Source organism: Leuciscus leuciscus (assembly GCF_965113295.1).
Source record: "Leuciscus leuciscus genome assembly, chromosome: 19".
Lineage (NCBI taxonomy): Eukaryota > Metazoa > Chordata > Actinopteri > Cypriniformes > Leuciscidae > Leuciscus > Leuciscus leuciscus.
In genome coordinates this window covers 14,616,282-14,643,814 of record NC_138743.1, presented here as the reverse complement: position 1 = coordinate 14,643,814, position 27,533 = coordinate 14,616,282, and the positions used below count along the sequence as shown (strand labels likewise).

The window sequence follows — 27,533 nt, the reverse complement described above, 5'->3', positions numbered from 1 at the left end:
TGGGGCCTCATTTATAAACGTTGCGTACGCACAAAAGAAGGCGTACGCCGCTCTCTACGCAATAATTGGTATTTATAAAAAGCAAACTTGACGGGAAAATGTGCGGTCCTTCACGCAAGCTCTGACCCAGGCGTACGCACAAAAACGGGTGAAATGAGAAATGGCGACACCGTCGGCAGACGGAAGAAACACGTGAAAGTGTGTCAAAGTGTGTGAAACTTTAGACCGTTGTGTAAAAAAAAAGACAATACTGCCTCTCATAAATAACATGAAGACTTTACAAAGCAAGTCTTACAATTAACAGCCTACACGAACACCCGTTTGATCGATCAAAGTGTAAAACAAACAAAATCAAACGAAAATTACAACAGAAATGCTAATTAACACATATTTGCAAAAAGAAAAGTGAAATATGTTCTGCAATAATATTGGCATGTTGTGCAATTCATCCTCATAAATAATATAGTAAACAGAACGAAATAATGTACAAAACTGATATTCTCGTCAATGTGTCCATCTGGCGGAGCAGATAGATGCAATTAGATAGATAGATAGATAATTAGGGAGATATATAGATAGATAAATAGATAGATGTATTAATTGTCCACTGGGGAAAGTTGTTTTCATAGTAAAACATTTCTTCATCAGCTACGGAATCATGGTATTCATGCATATGCCTTTAGTTTGTTTTATTTTTGATAAAATAACGTATGACGTATGCCTCAACTCTGGCGATGCACTAGACGCTTTTTTGCCTCAACTTTGATGTCCGACCATTTCTTCTTTATTTCGGCCACGGTCGAGGTTGTGAGGCTGCAGCATTTACGCCGTCTGCAACCTTTTGCCACTCAAGTGCCTTTTTGGCATTAGTAATGCCCACACTGTGCCCTCCAAACAACATTTTACTCCTCTTTTCCACCTCGCCAACGATAACTTCTACTTCACATTGAGTGAAGTTACGTTTTTTTTTTATTTCCTCTCTGTGTTTGCCATGATTTCGCAATCAATGAATATTAACTTGTGGGCGTTTCACGGACTATTTATGGGCATCTACGGGCGTGACATGAAGCCGCAAAAGCTGCGCTACATTTAGAATTGATTGTGATTTATTAAGGGAAAACTGCGTAGGATGTGCGTGCGCACGGTTTTATAAATCCGAATATTTCTGTGCGTACGCACGTCCTATGTTTCATCCGTACGCCACTTCTGACGCAAATCCTACGCAAAGTTTTATAAATGAGGCCCCTGATCTGGTGCCATTTTTAACTTAAGATTTATGACTTCTTAATGGCTCAGTTGGCAATTCCTCCTGTTGCCTCCTTCCCAGACACAATTTAATAGCCCTGATATACAGCATCCTTTAATAGCCTAATTGGGCTATAAAACAATAATGAAGATTGTTTCAATTACCATACATTGAACTGACTCGAGCTGAATAATGACAGTTGTCTTCTGTAGAGCAGCTTTATAGCTTTACTTTTACTGTATTATATAAAAGTTGCTATATAAATAAGTGACTTGACTCTCTCCAAATGTAAGGAATAAAGTGAAGGAAACACAAATTGTCGATGTGTTCTCTAAATGTAATATCTAGGGAGAACACAAGTTGTTTTTGTACACAATTTAAAGTTTCAAAGTACAGCTATTACTTTTTAAATGGTTTTACAAAAAAGCTTCCCAACCACTAGAATATGGACATGTTTACTGTACCTTCTCATTATACTGTTTGTTATATTACTCATTATATTCTTGGTGTTCAGTATTTGACTTGTTTTCCAAATTTCTAATTTCGAAAGATTCTTAAATCCAGATGCATTTACTTGAGAAGCAATATGATTTAAGAGGTCTACTTTTTCTGTGAAACTGACCAAAATGAAGAGTTTATGATTACAGTGAGAACAAATATCTGCCAATGGGCTCAGACAAATCAAACCAGTTCAAAGCTCAAATTAAACTGACATTTGCTCTGTTTTACATGTAAACAATTAATTTCATCTTTAATTCTTAAAAAAGCTAAATAACGACGTTCTGTCTTGCTTTCTAAGGATATTAGTACTTGAAAACAAGACATTGTAAGGAACATAATTTTTTTTTTCAGTGCATGCTATATTTAATGCCATTACTTGTGCTCTGATTTAATACCTTTTTAAGACCTGCAGAAACCCTGATCTAATTAGTTTTTTCTTTTGTTTCCAGGTTAGTTGTATTTATTGTAAAAAGAAAAGAAAAAACAACAAGCATTTTCAAGGGAGATGTTAAAATATAAAATGTTTAAAGCATAACAGAATCAAGCATTTTCCAAAGAATATAGGAACCCTGGATTTAATACAACACGTGTGAAACAGCCAATATTGACTAAACCGCTTAAGCTATAATATAATAGAAACATGGAATAGCATTCGTCCCTGTCCCATATATTACAGGTTCAGTCAGTGGGCATGGTTCATGTATCCGTGAAGCAGTTTAGGAGGTCTGGTCCATCAAGCTGGAGAAGAAATTAAAGACTTAAGTTTTTATTTTCTTCCTATTGACACTCTGATGCTTTTTGGTTACTCCAAACTTTCTCTTGTTGAATGTGGCCTTTTTCCTCCTGAGAGTTTGGACATCTCTCCCAAGGATCCAGTCATTCCGTTGAACTTCCCACTTCAGCTGCTTAACATCTGATGAAAGAGACACAGGGAAATCAGGAAAAATTTCATTGCACAAAAGCAGCAAGTCTGTAGTTTCTTTCAATAGATGTCACTCACAGAAACAGTTTATGCAGGAATGATATTAAGCATTTTAATTGTATATCAAAATTCTTTTCACTGGAAAACAAAAATATCTATTATCAGCACTCACCGGCTTTGTCTGTATTGGCCATTGCATTCATGCCAGTGTTTTCAAACTTCAAGCCTGCGTTTTCTTCCAGCAAACACCCAAACTGTTTAGAAAGACATTTCCGGTTCATTCAGCTGCATTAGAAAGGTGCTTAAAATCTCCTTTCTTCTGAACTAGGTGCACATCTAATTCACTAATAATTATTTAAACTGTAAACTGGTTTTTTAAAGGTTACGGTTAAGCCCTTCCATATATTAGCAAGCTGTCTGTGTCATATAAAAAAGATTGGAACATTCCTGCTGTTTAACTGTGTAAGTGTACCTAAGAATTAAAGAAGGTTTAAAAGGCAAGGGGTGGTCACATCAAATATTGATTTAATTTAGTTTAAAAATCAAACAAACAAGAAAAACATTGAGCATATCAAAAATACTTCTATGGATCTTGTATTTAACCCATAAACCATCTACCTCTTCAGCTGATGCAAACACTGCTTGGTCCTTTGTTCTTTTCTTTTTCTTTACAGGTTGAGTGCCTTTGGGACGATGGAATCACACACACAAGAGAAAAAAGCTGATTCAGTTGATAAGGAAAAAACATAAGGGTAAATCTCACAAAAACACTATTACATTATATACAGTAATGAGAGTTTGTGTAGAGTTGCATCTGCTTCAAATTTACTGCTCTGAAATACTGAAAACATAGCTGTATAGACCAGTTACCATGCCCAATGGATATAATGAAGAAGGATTTCACCAGGTTGTGTGATATTCACCAAAAAAAGCGATTCTTTACCAGGGCCAGTCATCCAGCTGATACAATTACCTTTTTCTTTCTTAGATTTCCAATGGAAATCGTTTCCATTTCTTCTAATTTTGCATTATCTTTGAAATGACAAAATCATACTAATAAGCTTGATAATGAAAATTGCTGTTTTGACACACCTGCTTCATCATCATCATCATCATCAGCATCTTCTGTGTCCATGAACTCTCCACCTTCATCCTCCAACTCATCTTCAAAATCCTCCATACTGCCCAGAGAGACCTCCTCATCATCAAGGTCATCGTTAGAGTCAGAGACATCAGAGTCTTCTGGATCTTCACCTTTCTTGGACTTAGGCGTCACATTGCTGCAACAAAGATCGTTTGGCCAAGTTAACTGCTATTAACATTACTGGATAAAGATTTTAAGATCATTTACAACGATTTGTGCAAAAGAATATATTCACTAACACAACAAAATATCACCACAGCTTTGGAATACAAAAATAACAGAAAATAAACTGTTGATTTAAAATGCTAAATTTGATATTAAATTGTGTGTGTAAATGAATAGGCTTGGACTTGGTGCTGAAACCCAAAGCACAGGACAATAGAGACACCAGAATAACAATATTCATGATTCTGAAGCTGAAAAAATAATTATTTTAGACGAATATGCTTGATCTCTGTCACGGACTAGATATATTTAAAATAATGTAGGCCACTTTTTACACAAATATTCCCCCATTGCATTATTATACATTATATTCAACATTATATATAATAGTTTAATGTAGTACTGACATTAAAACTTTGAAAACAAATTTTTTTTCTCACCCATTAATTTTTATTTTGGGTGAACTATACACAATACATATTGTCACTATCCACGATACATATTGTTGCATTTTTGTATTGTGATATATTGTGACACGATATATTGTTACACCCCTACTCCCCTCAGAAAAACATTTAGAATTAAAAAATTGTTGTTGTTGATATTGTTTCTTTGACTGCACACTTAAAGGTTGTATCAGCGATTTCAGGCCCAAAAAAGGCCCAAACATAAATGATCACATTCATCTAATCTTTCCTAACGATCCACTAGCTGCCCGCCGCATAAGCAGGCCGTCAAAAAAAGCGTCTCTGTAAGCAGCCTAGGCTCTGAGATCTGCACACAAAAACAATTGGTTTCACCAACCACTCAAAACCAAAATAAATAGTGTTCAAACTATTACTATAATGTTCCTTAATAGTGTTGTGAGGTTTTGCGCTCATGCACGGCTGCACGCGAAGTCGGAGTCACGAGTGCAAAACCTCACAACACCCACCCCCTGTCGGTGATTGGTTGGAACACTATTTATTTTGGTTTTGAGTGGTTGGTGAAACCAATTGTTTTTGTGTGCAGATCTCAGAGCCTAGGCTGCCTACAGAGACGCGTTTTTTTGACGGCCTGCTTATGGGGTGGGCAGCTAGCGCATTAATCGCACAACCCTACACATCAGCAGCAAAATACCGGAAACCTCAACTCGTGGTCAATTATCAAAAATGGATAATTTCTGATTATCCATTTGATAATGTTTTCTTCTTTGGATAAGAAGTGTAAACAGCACTGAACATACCTTGCAAAGTCCAAATCATCATCCTTGAACTCAGTGAAAAAGCTGTCTCCTTCAAAAGCATCTGAGGAGACAAAATTTTGGGCAGGTTACTCACAATAGGAAGATCAAAAGTATAATGCTGAATGGTTTTGATTTCAGGGCCTACCAAGAACCCGATCAAATTCATCATCGTCAACGTCCTCCACACTCTCATTGTCTTCCTTTCGGTTTGGCCTTTTCCACCGTTTCTCTGCATCGCGCTTCTTAAAGTACCTGAATGACACATGACAGCAAAGTTACATTGTTTTCATCCACTCTTAAGTAACAGTCTTTTGTATTTGCTTGAAGCTTCTACTAACCTGTAGAAGAACACCTCATCCACAGGTATCTGACTCTCCTCTTTGGCCAGATATTCATCACAGTTAACTGTACAAAAAAAAAAAAAAATTGTGTTGTTGTTCATGACCCACCATACAACTTAAAATAATACACAAAATGTACACAAGTTTTAGATCTAAAATTACAAAGCAAATTTATCTACAAATAAGGTCCAAAAGTTCAATGCATTATAGAAACGTTAGGAGAAGTTCTGTTCATCAAACATTTATTGGCTTCATTACTTCAACCTTCATTAGAAATGGTTCATTGCAGGGCTTAGACTGGGGCCAAATGGTCGCAATTTGTGATCTTTTTTCTAGCAGGTGCAACAAAATTTTGTTAGAGGTCACACTGGTGTCACCACCACATTGCCCAACCGCTAAGAGTTGCCATTTCTGTTGCATATGAGAAACATCAAATGGCAAACGAAACAAAAGCAGAACTAAACTGCGCTTCTCTTCAAAGAGAAGAAAAAAGCGTGACCTCAGAACAGGTAATCGTGGGCCGGTCTCGATCACGTGACAGTTACTATGCAACGCTGGGACATTCAGTGAGTAAGCATTTGAATTCACCACAGTATTAATAACATCGCTGTGAGATATAGAGAGGAACGTTCAAATTCAGCGCAGAATTCTCTGTTATAAACTATATCAGATCAAACAGTGCTGTCTTGAAGACCAGGAGAAGCAATGTGCCCTGAACTAACAATAGGTGTTTCAATCCACAAATCACCAACATTCACCATGGGTTTAATGTAGCAAGGCTGGCTGTAACAATAGAAACAGAAATAGTCAAATGTTTATACATTTTTCATTTCAGGGTTCCTACAACCTTTTAAGAGTGAAATTCAAGCACTTTTCAAAGACTTTCAACTGCTTAACACTTCTTCCAGCACTTCAAAGCTGTAAATATTATCCAGTTTAAATGTTATTTTTACTGTCAGAACCAAAAACAGTATTTGTTCATCCATCAAAGATTAAAATAAAAAATTAAGAGGTAGGAGCACTAACACGTGGCAAACAAACACTTTTATAAAAAAAACAACAAAAAAAACCACGAAATTACCATTATAACCAGTAGATGGCAGCATAGGAGCATGTATCGACTTTTTTTTTGCCATTTCCACTCCCTAATAGTTTATTTTCACACATTTGGCTTTACATTTATATTGAGATGTTATGAAATCCCTATCATAAAATACCAAATCATCAAGAAATAAATTTGTCAAAGTTTGACACTTTTTGTTCTGAAGTATGAAGTAGGAAAAGTAGTGTCATGAAAAACAAAAACTTCAAATCGTGAAGAATTACACAGAGCGCTCCTTTTATAATCACTGAAGCTGCCTGTCAGTTCAGTATGATACTATAGGAGAACAATGGTACATTTAATAAGAGCAGAATATTCATTTTTTCCCCCTATAAAAATTAGGTTGTTAAAAGTTAATTTTATCTGCATCTTAACTCAAGCTCAGTGCTTTACTGTCAAATGTGCATTTACAAGAAAAAAAAACATGTAATATTATAAGTAACAGCATTTATAAATGCAAAACAATAGTCATTTTATGATTAAATTGCCTTTATGTTTAATAAATGTCCATAGTTCCATTATTTAACAAAAAATTAAAAATAAAAATAAAAAAAACACTACAGGGAAGTTAATTTACTTGACCTGTCAACCACAACAATGCAGGACTCACCAGGTAATGACTTTACATTGCTGAGCGCCCTCCTGTACTTCGGCTGCATCAGCGTAGCATCTGTGTTTTCTAGAATACAAAGAATAGATTTAGCAAAATGAATAAAGTCACCAGTTCAAGAGCTTAAATTGTAATTTTGTTGAGTTTGCTTACGTTTTCCCTTCATTTGCTTTGGATTCCTATACACAAAGCGATCTAAGAATCGGATAAGTGTGAAGTCCTGAAGCGGATCCCCCGTGTACAGAATGAACTCTCCCTGGGGGTCAAATGAAGGTCCCACTTTATATTAGATGTCTTTAACTTCTATGTACTAACATTTAAATTAAAAATTTGATACAATGCACTTCTTGTGTACATACATGTTTAAAATTTAACCTATATTATTATTATAATTACTATTATAACTACCTGCATGTAATTAAAGCTCCAATTAATTTCTGTAATTACAAATAATGATTGACCTTTTCCTTACATTTTAACACCACCAAACCCGTCCTAAACCCATATCCCACCTCAATAGTGTTTTACATTACAACATCAACACAATAAGTACATTGTACTTGTTTTTTAATTTTTATTTAAGTACATAGTAGTTAAAGACACCACTACTCATAAAGAGTGACCAAATAAATAAATGAAAATGTATGTCAAGACAAGCTCTGAAGAAAAAGCCTGTTGTTTAAAAACATTGAAGCTCAGACGTTTTCAGTTAGACAGACAGACACACAGTTACTTGTCAGCTATATATTTTTCTACATTCCTACAGTAATTAAATAGAATACTGCTTCTGATACCCTGAAAGAATACATTTTATATCCACACAGGTTGGAGTTTTGCATAACATCTATTAGAATTACCTTAATAAAATGTAAAAATTACCAGGAAAATCTTTTATTAAAACATTTCTACTGCATAGTGCTGAGAATATCACATGGATATCCGCAATTTTTCAGAATAGCTTAAATACACGTTACTTGAAGGACAGCACTTAATCAGTGTGTAGTGGCATCCATAACACAAACTCACCAGGAAAAACATTCTTTCCCTTTTACAATAATGAAATGCATAAACTGAAAACTGAGATTTTTTTTCTTTCTCAAATGTAAATTATTGCAGTGGGGATGCACCGATTATACAGGGATGCAGTGATATGGAAATTCTGAGCTGATGTCAATATTTCATTGTTTGTTGTGGTCGATATAGATAACCAATATTTTACTTTGAGTTTTATGCATTTAACATGGTTTAATAGCAATAAAATAACTGAACCAGTAACTACAACTGGTTTGAATGAGAAATAAAATGACAAAACTTGTACTGTATAAATTGTACTGTGTTATATAAGTATTTATAAAATGGATCGTTCCAGTCCTTAATGCTGATTGGTCAATAGCTGTTTTATTTATGATGCATGGCTATGACCGATTCACCGGTCTGTATCACTGTGCGTAACTCTGCTCAACACCCTTAGCTACATAATCAATATACTGTCAAAACAGTTTAATGTATTATGTATTTAAGCAAAAGTAACAGTTTATTATTTATTTAATGAAGTATGAGTGACCTCTGTCAGCGTCATTCACCTTTAATTTTAAGGCCATTCCCCGTCAAAGAAAGTCTTCTCATAGCGGGAGATACTTTAATGTGTGTGTGCGTGTGTAAGTCTACAGTTTCCAAAGTGGAATATTCCAGAGGGAAATCTATTAAAAAGTTGCATAGTTCAAGCCCTGCTAATCAGAATTGAAATCAGATTGCATTATTGAATCATTATTTCCCTGTTTATCACTGTAAAGAAGCTTTGAAACAATCTGTATTGTGTAAAGGCTATATCAATAAAGGGGACTTGATTTGACTTATGCGCAAGGTCTAGAAACGTGTTTTTAAAAGTTGAACTTATTTCGACTTGAGCGCAGAAAACGTCCCTCTAGCATGTTTTCTAGCATTTACATTGAAAAACAATAGAAATGTAGCACAGTGGAATGCAAAAAAGAGTTCTGTATGAATGAGGTCTAAGGCCTGTTTATAACAAGACAAATATTCCCTATGATAAACATTTTAATTTGAATGAATTCATTCGCTGTTATTTGCGTCTGACATAAACATTTGAATGCAGTCAATAAAAAAAAATTTTTACAAGGAGGGATCTTTAGATCTTTTCTGTCGCACTGCAAAAAAAAAAAAAAACTGGCCAAACATTGGTCATGTGCCCGGAGCCACCGGTGTCATTGAACTGACTAGGTGGCACTCACACACTATTTTGCCAAGCAACAGTGAATAGCAGAGAAAGAATCTGGAACAGGCTCTCGTCTCTGTACACTCTTAAAATGAAAAGTTGTTTGTTGGCATCTATCGGCGTGTTTACATTAGACATGAGCGATGCGACAACAGAACCCATTATAACCAGTGATGCTGTCTACACTGGATGCATTTTCGAGGTGGAGTAAGTTTCTACATTTGGATGAAAGGTTACAAAAGACAAACTTTTTTTTTCATGCAATGGTAAATTATTCATAATAACACCAGGAGTGTGTACCAAGAGAGTGAATAGGGAGCATTTTAAGGGTGACTTTAAACAAGTTGTTACAAGTTGAAAGTTGTTACCTGCAATAGAGTCTTAGCAAAAAGAGCCACGGATGGATGGAAATGAAGGGAGAGCTGAAAGACAGAGCATGACGTCAGAGCACAAATCACAGTAATGAGAATAGAAAAATAGTGTTTGTCTTGGTACCTTCTGCAGTTCCCAGAGGGCCGTGTGATCGGCCCCGCAGTACAAAGGGTTTCTGTTCATGGGGTCATATATCTCCTTTTTTACACCACCTGAAGCATGAAGGGTTTAAAATAAAGAAAAAGGCCCATAAGAGAACAGTGGCATGTGGAGACAAATTGACGAAACAAATTTTTAATGGAAGACACACTGCATGAAGGTAAATATGATACTCGCGCTTGCTGATTTTACTCTTTTTATTCTCAATAGTGACATTCTAATGTCCAAAAACTCTCAACGTGGCTTAACGCTAGCAGCCATATCACCCTGTTGCCCAAGACTGGTTGCCCACTGAAGCTAAGCAGGGCTGAGCCTGGTTAGTACCTGGATGGGAGACCTCCTGGGAAAAACCAGGTTGCTGCTGGAAGAGGTGTTAGTAAGGCCAGCAGGGGGTGCTCACCCTGTGGTCTGTGTGGGTCCTAACGCCCCAGTATAGTGACGGGGACACTATACTGTCAAAAGAGCACCGTCCTTCGGATGAGACGTTAAACCGAGGTCCTGACTCTCTGTGGTCATTAAAAATCCCAGGATGTCCTTCGAAAAAGAGTAGGGGTGTAACCCCGGCATCCTGGCCTAATTTGCCCCTTGGCCTCTGTCCATCATGGCCTGCTAATCATCCCTATATACACTGATTGGCTTCATCGCTCTGTCTCCTCTCCACCAGTAAGCTGGTGTGGTGGGCGTTCTGGCGCAATATGGCTGCCGTCGCATCATCCAAGTGGATGCTACACATTAGGGCTGTGCCCGACTATGGATTTTCATAGTCGAATCAGAATCGTCATGTCTTGCCTATAGTCGACTAATAGTCGAATCATGTGTATGGGGGTGGGGCTGGGGGCGGGGCTTTAACGTTTCAAAGCCGCGATGTACAGAAAATCACACAAAGATATAGAAGAAAATGTATAAAAACATTTTTGATCAATAAAACTAAGATATAACATAAATAAATCCAGAAAGGCCACACTGCAGATTTGCATTTCACATGCAAATCAAATTAAATCGGCTAAATTACCTGTGCGAGCAGGCCAGCCTACAGCATAACATCGATGCACCGAAATAATAAACAATTAATTTACTAAATTAAATTAGAACAGAATATACCTTTCTAATAAATAAAAATACAAAACGAAATAAATCAGAATCAAGTCACAGGATGAGGAGCAAATGTGTGCAAAATGCCTAAAGTGCAGGGGAACATATTCAAAACACAAGCCACAAATAGTTAGATTAGATAACCCTGACAGATTAACAAATAAAATAAAAATAAGAAATTATTAAAATAACGATAGTAGACAGAATTTTCAACTTTGTCTTTTTAACTGCAGAAACAACAATAAATGCTAAACTGGAGAGGCAGTCTTTTTAGCTAAAAATGTTCACAGCATCCAAAAATAAAATTAGAACCGGCTGAAAAGTTTTGAAATCACTTGTACCCTACCTGATCGAGAGAACAAATCCTGAAAGTCTTTCACTCTTCTGTCCGTTGGAGTCTTTTCAAATTGTGCGCACGGATAAAATACATTCTCGTGAAACCCAGTCTTTGCGTGAAACATGTTAACGTTGGCCGGCAGAAGTGCGATCATGGTTTTTCCTGATGCTAAATCCAGCCTTGGAGAATATCCTTTCTGATGGTGTACATCCACACTTTAGATTTTCTTATCCCAGACATTGTTAAAGATTTAAATCCTTGCCGCGAAGACGCTCCTCTGTCGGTCACGGATTGAAAGTGAAACTTAAATCTGTCACGGGGTGTTTGGATTTATTCACGCACGTTAAAAAATATTTATTAAAAGCTTCTTTCTTTGCACATTTGTATATAGGCCTACAGCATTATCATAATAGGCTGAATATTAACGTATTGACATAAAAGCTAGTTCTATGTGAAATCAGACATTGAGCGCCCCTCATATAGCCAAAGTGGCATGATCCTCGTTTCATAACACCTCTGCGAAGATTCGACCGTGAGATCGGTAGTCGAATCAGGCTCCTCCTATCGAAGCATCGAATCTTCGACTATTCGGGGTCACCCCTACTACACATTGGTGGTGGTTGAGGAGATTCCCCCCTTCTATGTAAAGCGCTTTGAGGTCTCAGAAAAAGCGCTATATAAATGTAACGAATTATTATTATTATTAAATGTGCAGTATGTAATATTGACAGCTAGCGATTGAAAAGGGTTTTTCCCCGTACCCACCTCTTCAGACTCGATGCTCACACAGGTTGCCAGACTGAGGACACGCAACAGGAGCGAGCGCAATTGACAATGTAAGCCTTACAATAAGTTGACAAGTTGATTTATTCTTGTTTTAAAGGAGTCATGACCTGTAATTTTCACTTTTCCACGAGAATCAATGTATGTTATGATTGCCTAACGATTATACACTGGCCGGGAAGCCGATATTTAAAAGTGAAGCGTTTGTTTACCCCTGGGTTCGTAAACCAGCCCACGTGCACGCGCACTCAAATACGAGATTTTAATTTCTGCCCCGACTTGACGTCAAGACGGGGCAGGATATACCATATATGGACACCGCAGACCTATGCTGCAGGAAGCCCGCCCTGCCCCTCTCCCCCTCATATTCAGTCGCAAAAGATGCAGAAACGTAGTGCACACGTGAGTTGCTCTGTTGTTGACTGCCAGAATCAACATGTAACTTAAATGTGTTTTCTCTCCCAAGAACGGACCAAGCTGTCAGGGACCAGAGGATTAAATTCATTTTTAATGACGCGGTTCCTACAACCCTTCCCACTGGCTTAACGTTAGGTGTCTGTGCTAATCATTTTACGCCGGAATCGTTCACAAATTTGAATGTCTAAAAAACCACAACGTGAAACAAGGCAAAAACACCACATGATAGCAAACGTTGATCTCAATAACCACTGTAAGCTGATAAAAAAAAGTAGACTACATCTCCGTTAATGTAATCTACATTAAATAAAAGGTATAATGTATGTCTCAGTCAAAATTATTGTCTTTACCATTCAGAGACATCTTGATGTAGACGTCCTTCCATCGACTCTTCATCTTCCCTTTCCAGCTCAGGTTCAGAGTCTGGCTCGTGCATACGGTTGAATTCCGTAGGTCGCGGCCAGGTCGGGTTCATTCACAACTTGCGCCATGATGTCATTTTGGAATGATATGCTGAAGTTACCTGCGGTGTCAACCCCCCTCCTTCCTGCCACCAATCAACGCGCCCCTCATTTGCATTATTAAAATGACCGTCCACGACAGCCAAAATATCGCATCAGATCTCGTGAGACAATAATGTAGGGTTGTGCCGATGGACGATATCATCGTCCATCGTGATGGCTGACCGACATCACGATGGAGAGCCACCATCGTGATGCCACGCCCCCCACCCTGTCAGACCAGCCCAGTCTCACGGCAGTTCGTTTTCGTGTGTACACCAGTGGTCGGGAACCTATGGCTCGTGTGGCTCGCAAGGTCTCTCACCCTTTACCAACAAACGATAAAAAAAATGAAGATGTGTGTGTTCAGTGCTGTTCGCGAGTGTCACGAGTCACCACAGCAATCAACCAAACGCTTACGTTTCTGTGGTAACCTAACTTAACAGTTACAGCTCCTGCACTGGGATTCAAGCAGAGCAGCTTGTTTAAGGTGATGGCGAAATTCATTTTAAAACAGCAATGAAAATGTAAAAGTAGGCTTTATAAACTTTAATATATCCTTTTATTGAAACGGGTGCTTTGCTGTGCAAAGAGAAACATTTCACCCGTTGGCCGCTGGTACTTTCACTTTTGCCGCAGAGACCCTTTATGTCCTATAAATGTATCGTATTGTTGATAATCCGCACAGATTTCAGTTGACGATTATGTAAAGTTCATAACAAAACATGAATGAGAAAGAAAAGAGCAGGATGTGCTATTGAAAAGAAATATTAAAAGCACGATAAGTCGCGAAAGAGAACTGAATTCTACTGACAGAGGATGGTGCGCGCGCGCTCCGAGTGCAACATGGTCAAGTAGTCTTTGTCTTCGGTTGCGCGCCTGAACGGCCAAATAAACATAGAAATATTTCAAAATGCCAAGCCGAGTATTCCCGTGGCGTAAACACAGTAGATGTAAGTAGCTACAATGTGCACTCTCCCTGTCTCTTCGTGATCGTCAGCAACGAATCTCCACATAACACCGACTGTGACGCAACAGTCGGGATCATTAATATGCACGCCTCCAAAAATGTGCATATGCCAACCCATGTTCAATGCCAGGCGGAACTGCGCAGTCAACTGTCAAATGTCAACAGGCGTGGTTGATGTTTATCTATGATCGGATACCGCAACAGTTTAATTCGAAGTTGTTAGTTTGCTCTGCCCAGTTCACCACGGACTGTTTTTCTAACCTGGGACAATATCAAGCAGGCTTCTCTCAGCGTCTCATACTGAAGGGGGCGATTCCAACTATATTGCAGCAAGCGGTAAGCAGTGATTTACTACGGAAGTAGCGATCAACTTCACATCGTTTCTCTTAGTAGGATGACAATAATCTTACTTAAACTGTGATTAATATATATACAGAAACCGATCAAAGAACAATCCCTTTCCAATCGCCCAAGCTGTCAATCACACAGCGCGAGTTTATCTGGACACTTGCCAAAACTCGTTGTGAAATCAATGACGCTGTTACACTGCACAACGAAGCTCTTACTGTACTTACCTCATGTTTACATTGGTGAAAGCATTAATGAGAGTACAGAAACTGCGTTGCAATGATAAGATCTTTTTTCACGCGATCAACAGACTGTTATCTGCTCAATGCTCATCACTGCAACCTTTTATGTGATGGGAATAGATCTAAATACTTAAACTTCTCACGATTCATTAATCCCGATAGCTGTAATAGTAAAAACGTATAATAGCTGTAATAGTAAAAGTTTTCTAGATAGTTCCACATGTAATGCTAGATGTTTCATATGCAAGCATGTCAGCCAATCACAGCAGTTTACACAATCAGTTTACACTGAAGTCTCACAGCAGACACGCCTCTTCAATCAGAGCGTTCAAATCAGAGGATGAAATCCGGCTAGGAAATATGCCTTTTATTTCTAAATGATAACAACTTTTGATCTAAAAAACATACTAACATTATAAGGGCACCCCAGGAAACATTCTAAAATAATAAAATAATCCATGCAATGGGACCTTTAAATGACAATATCCTGACCGGACTACTTTTGTCAGTATTTGAAATGAACATGATTTCTTAATGTCTAGTGACATATCAGGGCCATTTTATGATTAATTGAAATACATTTCTTACATACGGTTCCTTTAAAAAATAAAAGATCTAAATGCAGGGCTCGACAATAAGGACTGCCTGATGGCCAAGAGTTGGCAGAACTGTCACTTTCTGTACCTAATCTGTATCGAACTACCTGAAAAGCACTGTTTATTTAATTTGTATCTTTGTTCTATTGTGTTTATTTGTGCTATTGCTTGTGGTTTAATTATTTGTTCTTAATTTATTACACACTGTTTGCTTGTCTTTAATAATATTATTTCATATTACATTTACATAGAATTTGCATTTGCATTGTTCTTGTATAAAATGTAAAAAGTCCGGCGAGTAAAATAAAACAAATGTACTAGCCAATGGCGACTCGAGCTTCAGTGTGTCCATTAAGAGTTACAGGCCTATGAATGAGGCTCACCTTCCAAATTTTGATGATGTACCCATGATGCAGTGGGCTTCATCTGGCATTGTTTTGCGCTTTGTTTTTGTACCTCCCTGTCAGGATCCACAGGTCCCTCCTCATCATCGCTTTCCTCTTTGAGATCCTGATACACCTCTTCCTCGTCATCCTGCAGAAAAACCTTTTTTTACAGACAACTCTGTGATGGGTTCATGTTTATGCTATACCTCAAACTTAGCCTGGCTAATGTCAGACCTCGTCTCATTGAGACGTGGTCTGGGAACCACATGTTCATTTTCTCGTATTTGAGGCGTGGTTTACGAATGCCCAGAGCCGTTTATTGGGTGCTACGAATGTCTATCAAATGCGCCTGTACGTAGCTCATTGCCAATCGTTTCAATTATACCAGATGACAGATATAGAGCGACAGAAATTCGACGAGGAAGAAGACGATGGGTCAGAGATTTATGTGTACACGATGGCGTTCAGCGACTATTGCCGTTTGTGCAAGACAAACATGAGGGAAGAAGGTATATATACACACTCTACAGACATGTTTTTATCAACCAAAAAAAAAAAACAGAGTTTATCCGAGAGGTTAGCGTTATTAGGGGTGACAGTCGCATAGACGTCGTCATCGTCTTGCTGCTCCCTCCCCGTTCTGTGATTGGTCCCCTCGCTGAGGCGAAAATCTGGTCCATGGAATCCAGGCTGCCTAGCAGCGTGAATAAAATCGCGCTGTGCGCAAGGCAGCATGGGGAAACCCAGGCTACCTCAAACTGTGATTAAATAGAACAACTCCAAGAACGTTTCAACGACACCAAGGCTATAATGTTACTGTTCTTCAAGGCACACATGTATTCATGTTGACAGTCATACTTTCTCCAGTGGTACAGTGGGTAATACATGAGAGGGTGGGATCTCCTCATATAATAAGAAACTCTCCGAGCAAACACTACACAGTAGATTGTGAGGGTGTGTGTGTAGACTTACCCCCTCGTCCTGTAGCAGTAACTTGAGGCCTGGCTTGTCCTTCATCACCTCTGACACAAGGAATAGCGCACCACATATAAAGGCAGGGGTCTGCTCACAGCTGACCTGAAGTAACCTTTTCACAAAAGCCTTCACCCGCCTGATCACTATATCAGCTTTTACAGACTTATACAAGAGATTGAGAAACATACTCTTTCTAGAGCATGACAATAATCCTGGGTCCAGCAATTTCCTGTGGAGAGCAAACAAATGGAGACATGAACCATAATGCTCTCTGTGCCAATTTACCAATGACATGTAAATATACAGCAAATATAACAGGGTTTCTGCAGTGTTTCTAAAATCAAATTTAAGGCTTTATAACTTTTGAATACCTGCACAAAAATAATACCATGTGTCCATAGCAAACTCCTACAATATCAAAAAAGAATGAATCTCATATTCTTTCACTTAAACAGGCTGCAGCTCACATTCAACAGCAAAATAGGGTAACTGCAAGTTTAAAATACTCAAGACGACGTTTTTTCAATATCTAAATTTGTATAGAAGCACTGTGCACTAATACATAAATTAATATATCAACATATTGGAGGTTCAGCGGATATTGGATTTTGCTTATACAATAATAGTGTGTTTCAAGTAGGGATGGGCATGATTAATCGACGATCGATAATTGATCGTTAAGAATTTCGTCGATCACGTTTATTTGTTATCGATTAAACTAATGCAGGTTGCGTTGCGTAGTGTGAGTCTTGAAGCAATGGAATTAATTTTAGCGCGGAGGTACCTGCGCATCCCGGCAACGTCAGTCCCCTCAGAGCGGGTGTTTTCGGCGGCTGGACTGGCTGTCACCAGGTTGCGGTCGCGTCTGATCCCAGATCATGTCAACATGCTTATCTTTCTCAACAGAAATCAGTAGACTGGTGCAGAAGTTCTATGGGAACTTCATGCGTTTCCTCAGATCGGATAGCTATCTGATTTATCAAAACGATTCCATTTACACCTGGTCACATAAATGTGTTTTTGCAAAACGGATATAAATCCGATCTTGAATTCCCGCGCTATATGCATATTTAAATTGTTGCACGTCATCGAAAGCAACTTATATGAGCTGCATTTTATTGATCATCAGCGAAAATTTCTAAATCAAAGACCGCAACAAGATATTGCGGCAACAGCCCTGGTAAGATCATTTCGGTTCTTTACTTTTAATGAAGATGATTGTGCGTTGATGAATGACTTTCACTTTGATTTGCGATAGTTTGCAAGTTGGCTTGATGAATAGATGCTCATCTGTGGTGATGCGTGTTGAAGTAGCGTCGTCATATCTGGATTTAACATGACATATAGCCTATAACACGCTCTCACACGTTTATTTCTTATCATTTTTGGGATAAGTCAAATTTGCATATGTGGTTTCAACAACCAGATGCATTTACTCTTGTCCAGTTTCGTCTGGAATGCGTCTCAGATATAAACTATGAAGTGGTTTGAGCGATCGGATTTAAATCCGTCTCGAATGCGTTTCGGAGGGCATTTAGATTTGGTCTTTTCACGACCGGATAGCTATCCGATCACAGAAAACGGATGAAGTGGCCATGGGTCTCTGTTTAAGAACGCCGGCTCGCAGCTGCAGGTTCCGCTGGTTTAGAGCACCGCAGGAATCTTCAAGTCTACCGAACGTCCAGTTTCACTGCCACAAGTTGATCTTCTTGTAATAAAGATCTCATCGAGGACAAACAAACTGTATTTTTGTATTTTCATTGCATTTTTAATTTATAAAAAGTTAAAGAAATAATGAATTTCAATATAAAAATATTAATGATTAATCGATAGTCGATCGTTAATTCTCCCGACGATCGACTAAGAAAATGTAATCGAATGCCCATCCCTAGTTTAAAGAAAGGCAATAAAAAGATCTGTGCTGAGCCGATCCTAGTAAAATACATATTTTCCATACTATAATGTTCATCTGAGAGTGAAAAAATGCTACGGTGTTGGTTTTTCACTCAAAAATGCTAACAGTTTATGCAGACTAAATGATTGGAAAAGTGTTTCTCAAATCTTGTTCACTTAGTTAGATAGTCTGCATTGACAATACGTGCAGTTCCTTCTCTTTTTTAAATATGATATATCACTTATGTAAACAAGCAATCAGATTAATTCAGACTTGGACTAAAACAATTTATATTGACTAATTTTATGGCACATTTTTGGAGCTTGTCAGTTACAATTCACCATCCTTTTAACCCCATTTATCAAAGATGAAAAAGCCACATGGTGTTAGGGATTAGAAGATTAAATTAGATATAAATTAGAAGACGTTTGTTAATCGGCCAAATATTCCTTTTTTCCATTGCTTCTGCAAAGCAGTATCATCTTGTATCATTTTGAAATATTAAAGCCATATATTTAAGTTTTGTTCTGCAATTCTTTGCAACACAATGTAGTGATGTCAGAACTAAGTACTGCCACTTCAATACCAAATCAATACTAGAATTATTATATATCAGTAATGTCTTTCTGTAGTACCAACTCTTTACATTCCCCTGTAAGAGTGTTTTCCCTTACAAATCTTACAAAAGGATCTTTTATGCTGTTTGAAATGCAGTACATGTTATATACACACACAACTCACTGATCGACAGGTGGCTGATTTCAAAACATGCTTGTGCGTATGTGCACACGCTCGCTCTCTAAAGAGCACTCATTGCATGAAGCTGTGTGATCAATAGCCTATTTCTTTACATTATTTAAATGGGATTGGTACCAAGCACTGAAATGTTGGTATACTTAAAATAGGGCTGAATCCAAAATCGGCCCTCATACATTATTCCCTACGTTAGTGCACTAATACTGTTCACTTGAAGGAGTGAATGAAAAGAAGTGAGGGATTTCAGATAGCCATTGAGCGTACATTGGTTGTACACTCGTTATTGCAGTGCAATGTGGGATTGAATAAGTGCACTCAATAACGTCCACTATGGATTGGGACACCACTACAAATGGCCATCCCCTCAAATAATGCCCTATTTAAGGGTATAGGGGGCAATTTCAGATTCAGCCAAGGTTTAAATTCAGTGCACCTACTGATACTCATTCCGTTAACTTTTTAGTCGTTCATCAGAAGAATAATGAGCATTTGTTTACCTGTAGAGTGCTACATAATAGCGATCTGAAATGGTCTGCTGGGAGTTCATGACCTGAAAGAGCAGCATGAGGGCTTGGACAGCCGTGTTAAATCTGACGATGTGGACCACTTTAAAAAGCGTGTCCAGCTGCTTGCACACATTCTCATCCCCACTCTTGGCGTATGGATACGCTCGGTTCACTCCGGTTAGCAGAGCGCTGAGCATTTTAGACTCTATATCCTTCTTCTTAACACACACATTGAAGAATGTGAAGTAGATGGTGATGAGTCTGGCAGCGAGGTCCGCTTCCTCGTGACTCAGGATGACCTGGTTCAGGAAGCATGCGGCGTAGTACTGAGCCTTCGCACTGATGTTGGACCTGAACATGAGGCGCTCGACCTCACAGCACACAACCATCTTCATGTTGGGGTGTTTGTGAATCACGGTTTCCAGCAGGTGCGAGGCTTTGCAGGCGATTTTGTATTCAGGATCACCCAGTTTGTTGACGACCTGCACCAGAAGCGCTTTCTCCTGCTCCGGCTGGTTGCACAGCAGCTCGTAGGCAGTGGCAAGCGATCGCATTTTGGTGGTCTGGACCGTATCGTGAGCCATAGCGTCCAGTGCGACGACAAACTCTGATACCTGAAACTTCAGCTGGTGCTCAAAGTACCACAGGATGAGCCTGCGGTCCCGGGCGTCCCTGTTCCCACTGGCTTTTTCCTCCAACTGATCAAAAGGATGCTGGGAGAAAGTCCAAAGTTTGCGGTTATTCGGTAGAAGGTCGCTGAGAAGCAGCTCTTTGAGAGTATCCAACGCCATAAGGCCTTGTCTGCGACTCCCTTTCTTTTTCACCTGGGACACAAGGCTCTCGATGTGCTGGAGACCGTGAATCGGAGCATCCTGAATTAACACGGTCATCGCCGCCATCCTGTCGGTCAGAGTCCCCGTGGACACCACGCTCTTCATCCATGTGGAGTTGGCACCTTTCTGGAAGTTCTTCTTGGTTTTGTAGAGGACAGTTTCATTCTCGTAGAGTTTCTGAGCCAAAGCCTTGTACTGAGCAACCAGAGACTCATTCTGAGGTACAGACGTGCTCTCGGAGGTGTACTCCATATCAAACCACTTACCCCCGGGTTTGAGAAGAAGAGTCTGCCGTGGGTAAAACTCAAACACGTTTGTGCTCTTTTGTTTTTGCTTTTTTTGTTTTTTTTCAAGTTGTGTAGATTTTACAGGGGGTTGTTTGAGCTCTTCTGTTGAGGGTTTAATGGCATTTTTCACAACAGGCTTTGAATCCTCTTTCAATTTGCCGCTTTTTGCCTTTTTCCCTTCTTTTTTGCTTGGCTCCGAGGACTTTTCATCCTGTCCATCTGGAATGATTTGTTGCCCTGCATAAGCACGAATGCCCAGCTTTGTAATGAAATCTTCCAGCTCTCCCTTCTCCAGATCATCAATTGCGTTTTTCTTTCCACCATTGAGGAGCTCGTTCGAGTCGCTAACGTTGGCCAGCATGACATAATCGGCCTGTGATGACACAACAACATGATTTATCAGACAAACAATACACATTTCACCATATTCTTGATTACTTGTGGGAAATTAGGGGTCGAGAGAAAAAAAATACAGTAGTCAACATTTGAAGTGGATCAAAAAAGTCCTTAGACAAGATGGGTATTGTTAAAAATTCATGTATAAATTTGATGAAAGGTTTTGATCCACTTCAAATGTTGACTACTGTGTATATATAACTGAAAAACAGAATTGCAATGCAGTTGAAAAAGAAACGAGCGAGTAAATATCATAACTCCTGCTTTAATCAGTCTAACCAGACAAATATACGTGTACAGATGTACATCTAGAAAAGGGACAAGCACTTACTATGAATGAGGGTTCTACTTATACATTTATATGCTTCTAGATGCTGCTCTAATAATTTACAATTCTTTTAGGTTGTTGAATTATGAATATTTACAGCAGATTGTTTTTTAATACATTTTTATGATTTTATGGTTACATAAATTTTTTTCTTGTAAGGTTGTTATTAAAGGAACACTCCACCGTTTTTTGAAATAGGGCTTATTCACATTCTTTCATACATTTAGATAGGTGGGTAAATGCATTTTTGTCTCAGTGCATGCATTGTTTTAGTTTGACAGGGTCGGCGCTAGCTTAGCTTAGCATAATGAATGGAATCCTTTGTTGCCAGCTAGCATGGCATGAGTAAAAGTGATAAAAAAAAAACCCCACGTAATTACTTCTTGTGGCCTGCGTATTCACAACGAGTACAAATAGCGATGCAGATTAACACTAGGCGATTTCCTAGGCAGATATTGACTTGGGACTACTATATTAGGGGGAAGCACAGGCGAAGCACTGCTGCTTAGGCGAAGCACTGCTACTTGGGCGCAGAGATATCACGCAACGCATGAAATCCCACGACTTCCGTCAACATACCGGTGTGAATAGTAGCTGGCTATTTTTCCTACAGTACATGAATGGCAATGAACATGGCTGATTTTGTGTGAGCTAGAACCATACCTATATGTACAAGAGTTTACAGAAAATGAGTGGAAATAGAACGACAGGCGGAGGTTGCGATCGCTCAACAGCCTGAGGACATGAAGATGAGAGCCGACACGAACTGGTGGTGTGAATGTGGGGGAATATGCCGACTGAAATAGTGTCTGTGCTGTGGCGAGTGGGACAAGTTACTGCCGTCGATGACCAGGCTCAACGCGTCAGATCAAGATGAGCATGCCCGCAGTTGTGTCACAGCTACCGAGGATTTCACGGCGCTGATCCATCCAGCAGTACTCGATTTTTTTTTCCAGTGTGATAAAGTGAACTGTAAAAAACACCCCACGCCGAATAGACCAAATGGACAGCTGTCCACAGAGTAAGTGATTATTTTAAACATGACACATGTATAGTAAACTGCTTGTAGCCTTCTCCTCATAGTAGTTGTACTAAAACTCCTGAGTCAAAAGAACCAGGCTAACTCGGTGAGAGAAATAGCTAACTTAGCCCTCAGTCATTTCATTTTACAGGTAACGATAACAGCGATTTTTATTTTAGTTTGGTTGTTCATGCTAAACAGGTTGAATTCAACATGAGGTTATACTAGAGGAGGCTAACGTTATTTGAACCGTAGTCTATATACAGCTTCTCAGCATCTATCTTACAACCGAATAAAGACACAGATTAACATAAGGAAGAATAATAAAAGACAACTTACATGTGCACTTTGTTCTGCCTGTGCTTTGAAAATAGACGGGATGAGACAGCCGTATGTTTCAGACGTAACTTAGTAACGTTACCATCTTTCTGAGCCCATATTCCATTTTTTCAAAATAACTTAGTCCTCCGGTGCAAAATGCTCTTCGCAAACACGATACTGTTTAATTTTGTAGAGAGTTGTTGAAGTACAGATATCCAGAGTAGCTAGCCATTTATTTCTCAGTTCCACATTCGATGGAATTCTGTGAAACATTACATTCGTGTATGTCCTTTGCTTGTTCTCACAACCTTTTGCTACGCCGGTAATTACCATGTTTGCTGTAACTGTAGCTGTAACTTCTCAAAATAAACAATCCAAAAGCGAAGATACTCGGTGCAATGCACACTGGTATGTTGACGGAAGTCGTGGGATTTCATGTGTTGCGTGATATCTCTGCGCCCAAGTAGCAGTGCTTCTAAGCAGCAGTGCTTCGCCTGTGCTTCCCCCTAATATAGTCCCAAGTAGGGATGGGCATGATTAATCGACGATCGATAATTGATCGTTAAGAATTTCGTCGATCACGTTTATTTGTTATCGATTAAACTAATGCAGGTTGCGTTGCGTAGTGTGAGTCTTGAAGCAATGGAATTAATTTTAGCGCGGAGGTACCTGTGCATCCCGGCAACGTCAGTCCCCTCAGAGCGGGTATTTTCAGCTGCAGGTTCCGCTGGTTTAGAGCACCGCAGGAATCTTCAAGTCTACCGAACGTCCAGTTTCACTGCCACAAGTTGATCTTCTTGTAATAAAGATCTCATCGAGGACAAAAAAACTGTATTTTTGTATTTTCATTGCATTTTTAATTTATAAAAAGTTAAAGAAATAATGAATTTCAATATACATTTACATTTACATTTAGTCATTTAGCAATATAAAAATATTAATGATTAATCGATAGTCGATCGTTAATTCTCCCGGCGACGATCGACTAAGAAAATGTAATCGAATGCCCATCCCTAGTCCCAAGTCAATACCGTATTTTCCGGACTATAAGTCGCACTTTTTTTCATAGTTTGGCTGGTCCTGCGACTTATATTCAGGTGCGACTTATATATCAAAATTAATTCAGACTGAGATGAACCAAGAGAAAACATTACCGTCTACAGCCGCGAGAGGGCGCTCTAGTTGGCGGAGTTGTTCAAAAGCGACACCAAGGATGAAGAAAATGATGTGGAATGAGATCGCGGGAGCTTGGTGAACTTGTTTACTGGTAACTTGCTTGTTGGACTCGCTGGCTTATGTTAATTTAGCCTATTCAGCCTCCCAGGTATATGTTCTTTACGCTATTGTGTAGCTGAATAACTGTTAATGTGTTGCGTTAACATACCGGACACCTATTCAGCCTGTTGTTCTGTGTAGTTGAATAACTTGCCTTTCCAGATTAAATGTCTGTTCTTGGTCTTGGATTTTGTGAAATAAATTTCTAAATAAACGCGACTTATAGTCCAGTGCGACTTATATATGTTTTTTTCCTCTTCATGACGCATTTTTTGACTGATGCGACTTATACTCCGAAGCGACTTATAGTCCGGAAAATACGGTATCTGCCTAGGAAATCGCCTAGTGTTAATCTGCATCGCTATTTGTACTCGTTGTGAATACGCAGGCCACAAGAAGTAATTACGTGGGGTTTTTTAAATTTTTTTGATCACTTTTACTCAGGCCATGCTAGCTGGCAACAAAGGATTCCATTCATTGTGCTAAGCTAAGCTAGCGCTAGTCTCAGCCTCAGACGTCACGCCCACGGAACGTTGGCTAAACGTCTGATGCATATGGTACACTTAACTGGAAACACTTCAGGAATGTCGAAGTCGTCATCTGATTGGTTGAATTTTATCGGATTTCCGGGGGGGCGCGAGTGTCGCGTTTATTTTCGGTCCGCCGGGAAACAAATGTCATGACGCCAAAACCCCTCGTGGAAGAAGAAAGCCGTTGTTTTTACAACTGAGACAATGAGCGCTTACCACGATCAACTAAACGCTGTATTTTCAAAAGTATGTGAAGTTCACGGCTCCATTGATGCAGTTAACTTGCACAAGGTTCTTGAATGAATAATTTATTAGATGCACGCCGGTCTGTTATTGTAGGGACATCAACATTATATTGTCACGCCCCTAAATATGACGCGGTACAAAACAAACTGTGATTGGTTGTGTTACATGTCAGTCAAACGTCCTCTTGGGCGGTCCTTGGCCAAGAAATGCTGCGATAGAGTCCAGACCTTCTGCCGTCAGTCTGAAGGTCTAGCTATGCGAGACTAAGCTAGCGCCGACCCTGTCAAACTAAAACAATGCATGCACTGAGACAAAAATGCATTTACCCACCTATCTAAATGTATGAAAGAATGTGAATAAGCCCTATTTAAAAAAACGGAGGAGTGTTCCTTTAACAAACAACTGGTCAATTTGCTGGGTTTTGACCATTTTCTCATTTTGGTATCACTGAAACCATGTTCAGCTGATTAAAGGCTCTTTATGCTTTCTACTCTCATGATCTAGGTTGTTCAATCTCTTGTTCAAATTATTTCTGGCCTCAGTTTCGTAAAGATAAATTGTAATAAATAGTTACGGTCTATGTCTAAAGAATTATTTTCCATCTTATAAAGAAAAAAAGATTGAGTTTACAAAATAAAGTGGTGAGAATCATTCAGAACAAAATAGCATAGCTTACTTGCCATATTTTATCCAAGACTGATTCAGTCCTGAATTATCAATGAGATCCATGTCAGATTACCTATTAATTTGGCATGTGTACAATCACTGGAACAGTTATTTTATTCTGACAAATTGTCCAAGTCATTTTGGATTGCTTTTCAAAACAACTTATTGAGAAGAAGAACAATTCATAAAACAGTTAGTTTTTATCAGATTAGTATGCAACTTTTCTCTGTTCTCAGACAAAAACAAATACATAAGAAATATATAAAACATGAACCATGTTCATGTGAAGACACACTGATATAAAAGACCTGAGTTCAGTTTATTGACATGTTTCATAACGTTAAATATGTGTGTTTGAAGATTAACGTTAAGCCCATGTATAATTTCTGTATAGAATTTTTGTTTTTGTTCGTTTACTTTTAGTATAGATCTGTCAGATAATTTATATATATATATATATATATATATATATATATATATATATAAGTGGCTGCAACGTCACAGGCCTTCATTTGAAGAAACTTCGACTTCGAATTTCAGGAATATATATAAGAAGAATACATTCGCGCTGTGAACATGTTTTAATCTTTCATAGAGGAATGACAGACACGTGTGTTGGAGACAAGCTAAAAGCTCACCTTTGTCCCTCCCAAACGCAACACATCATCCAGTGAGAACTCTTCTTCATTATTGTCATCCTCGGTGGGATCGCAGTTTTCATCCTCACACTCCTGGTCGTTATTCGTGTCCATGCTGTTGTTGCCCTCCTGATCGTGTTCCTCCATGATGATCTGGCGCACGTTTCCGCGTAGACTCACGGCAACACGTGTGCGCTCACGATCCACAAGAAAAGTCCCTCAAAAATCAAAATAAAAGCCTGGACTGGATTGGTGCTGCTGCTTCTTCGCTGGGTTTTACTGGCCGTTGCAAGCGAGCTGGATACTGCCACCTACTGTAAATGAGTTGTTCTGATCTATTCCACTGCATAGAGCATTATTACTTCATAAAGAGCCAAGTGTCACACAATCATAACAGACAGATATGCATTTGTATGCACTAGATTTGGTATTTGTTCAAAGGTTACATGCAAGATGGTTTGTATTTATTTGCGAAATATTATCTTGGCTCATTTATTTATATTTGTAAAACACAATACATATTTGTTATTCCACAGCATTTTCACTCAAACTGACATTTGTACTTAATTGCACATTGCTTTCTGTTTGTTTGCGAGTCGAGTTTTCCTTTGCAAAGCAGATCGAGTTTTCCTTTGTGAAGTAGATCGATTTTGTTTGCAAAATTCTGGATTTATTTGTTTAATTATGGCACATAATTCGCTCCATATTTTTCCCCCTTCTTTTTTTTTTTTTTTTTTTACATTTTATTACCATTTTAGCACCCTCTGTAAACATTTGTCATGTAAATTAACAGAAAAATTCATCAGTTGCTGACAGAGGTTTTAATTTACAAGGGGCTTGTTTTATATAGGCCGTATTAATATCAACACCTGGCTGGAATAACAACAAACAATGATGTGTACAAAAAAACAAAAACACATGTGCTCACTTGAGGTGGATAATGTTTTTATCCGATAAGAAAACCTGTGCATAAACAATGAAAACATATTTACCACATAAATCCCTCAATGCACAAAAAAAAAAAAAAAAAAAAAATTCTTAACAGAGGATGTGATTGATAACTGGAATCGTTATAAGGGGTTAGTACTTAACATTTTGAATGAACTGTTACAACTATCCCCACCCCTAACAGTCATAACTTAGCTAACTGTTTTAGCATGTGGGTTTGAA

At 38.7% G+C, this 27,533-nt stretch overlaps 1 protein-coding gene across 1 annotated transcript; it reads right to left on the bottom strand.

Annotated features, from left to right (window-relative positions):
* Window positions 1-2,251: 2,251 nt before the first annotated feature.
* Window positions 2,252-26,554, bottom strand: cebpz (CCAAT enhancer binding protein zeta). The gene is made up of 15 exons (XM_082148458.1): window positions 26,364-26,554; window positions 19,814-21,315; window positions 16,664-16,895; window positions 15,689-15,839; window positions 9,985-10,073; window positions 9,858-9,911; window positions 7,410-7,512; window positions 7,257-7,325; window positions 5,542-5,608; window positions 5,349-5,455; window positions 5,204-5,264; window positions 3,762-3,949; window positions 3,288-3,352; window positions 2,842-2,923; window positions 2,252-2,660 (listed from the first exon to the last, which is right to left on the bottom strand). Exons 1-15 carry the CDS (start codon window positions 26,508-26,510, stop codon window positions 2,506-2,508), a joined length of 3,072 nt encoding a protein of 1,023 aa, XP_082004584.1. The 5' UTR covers window positions 26,511-26,554; the 3' UTR covers window positions 2,252-2,505.
* Window positions 26,555-27,533: the final 979 nt, after the last annotated feature.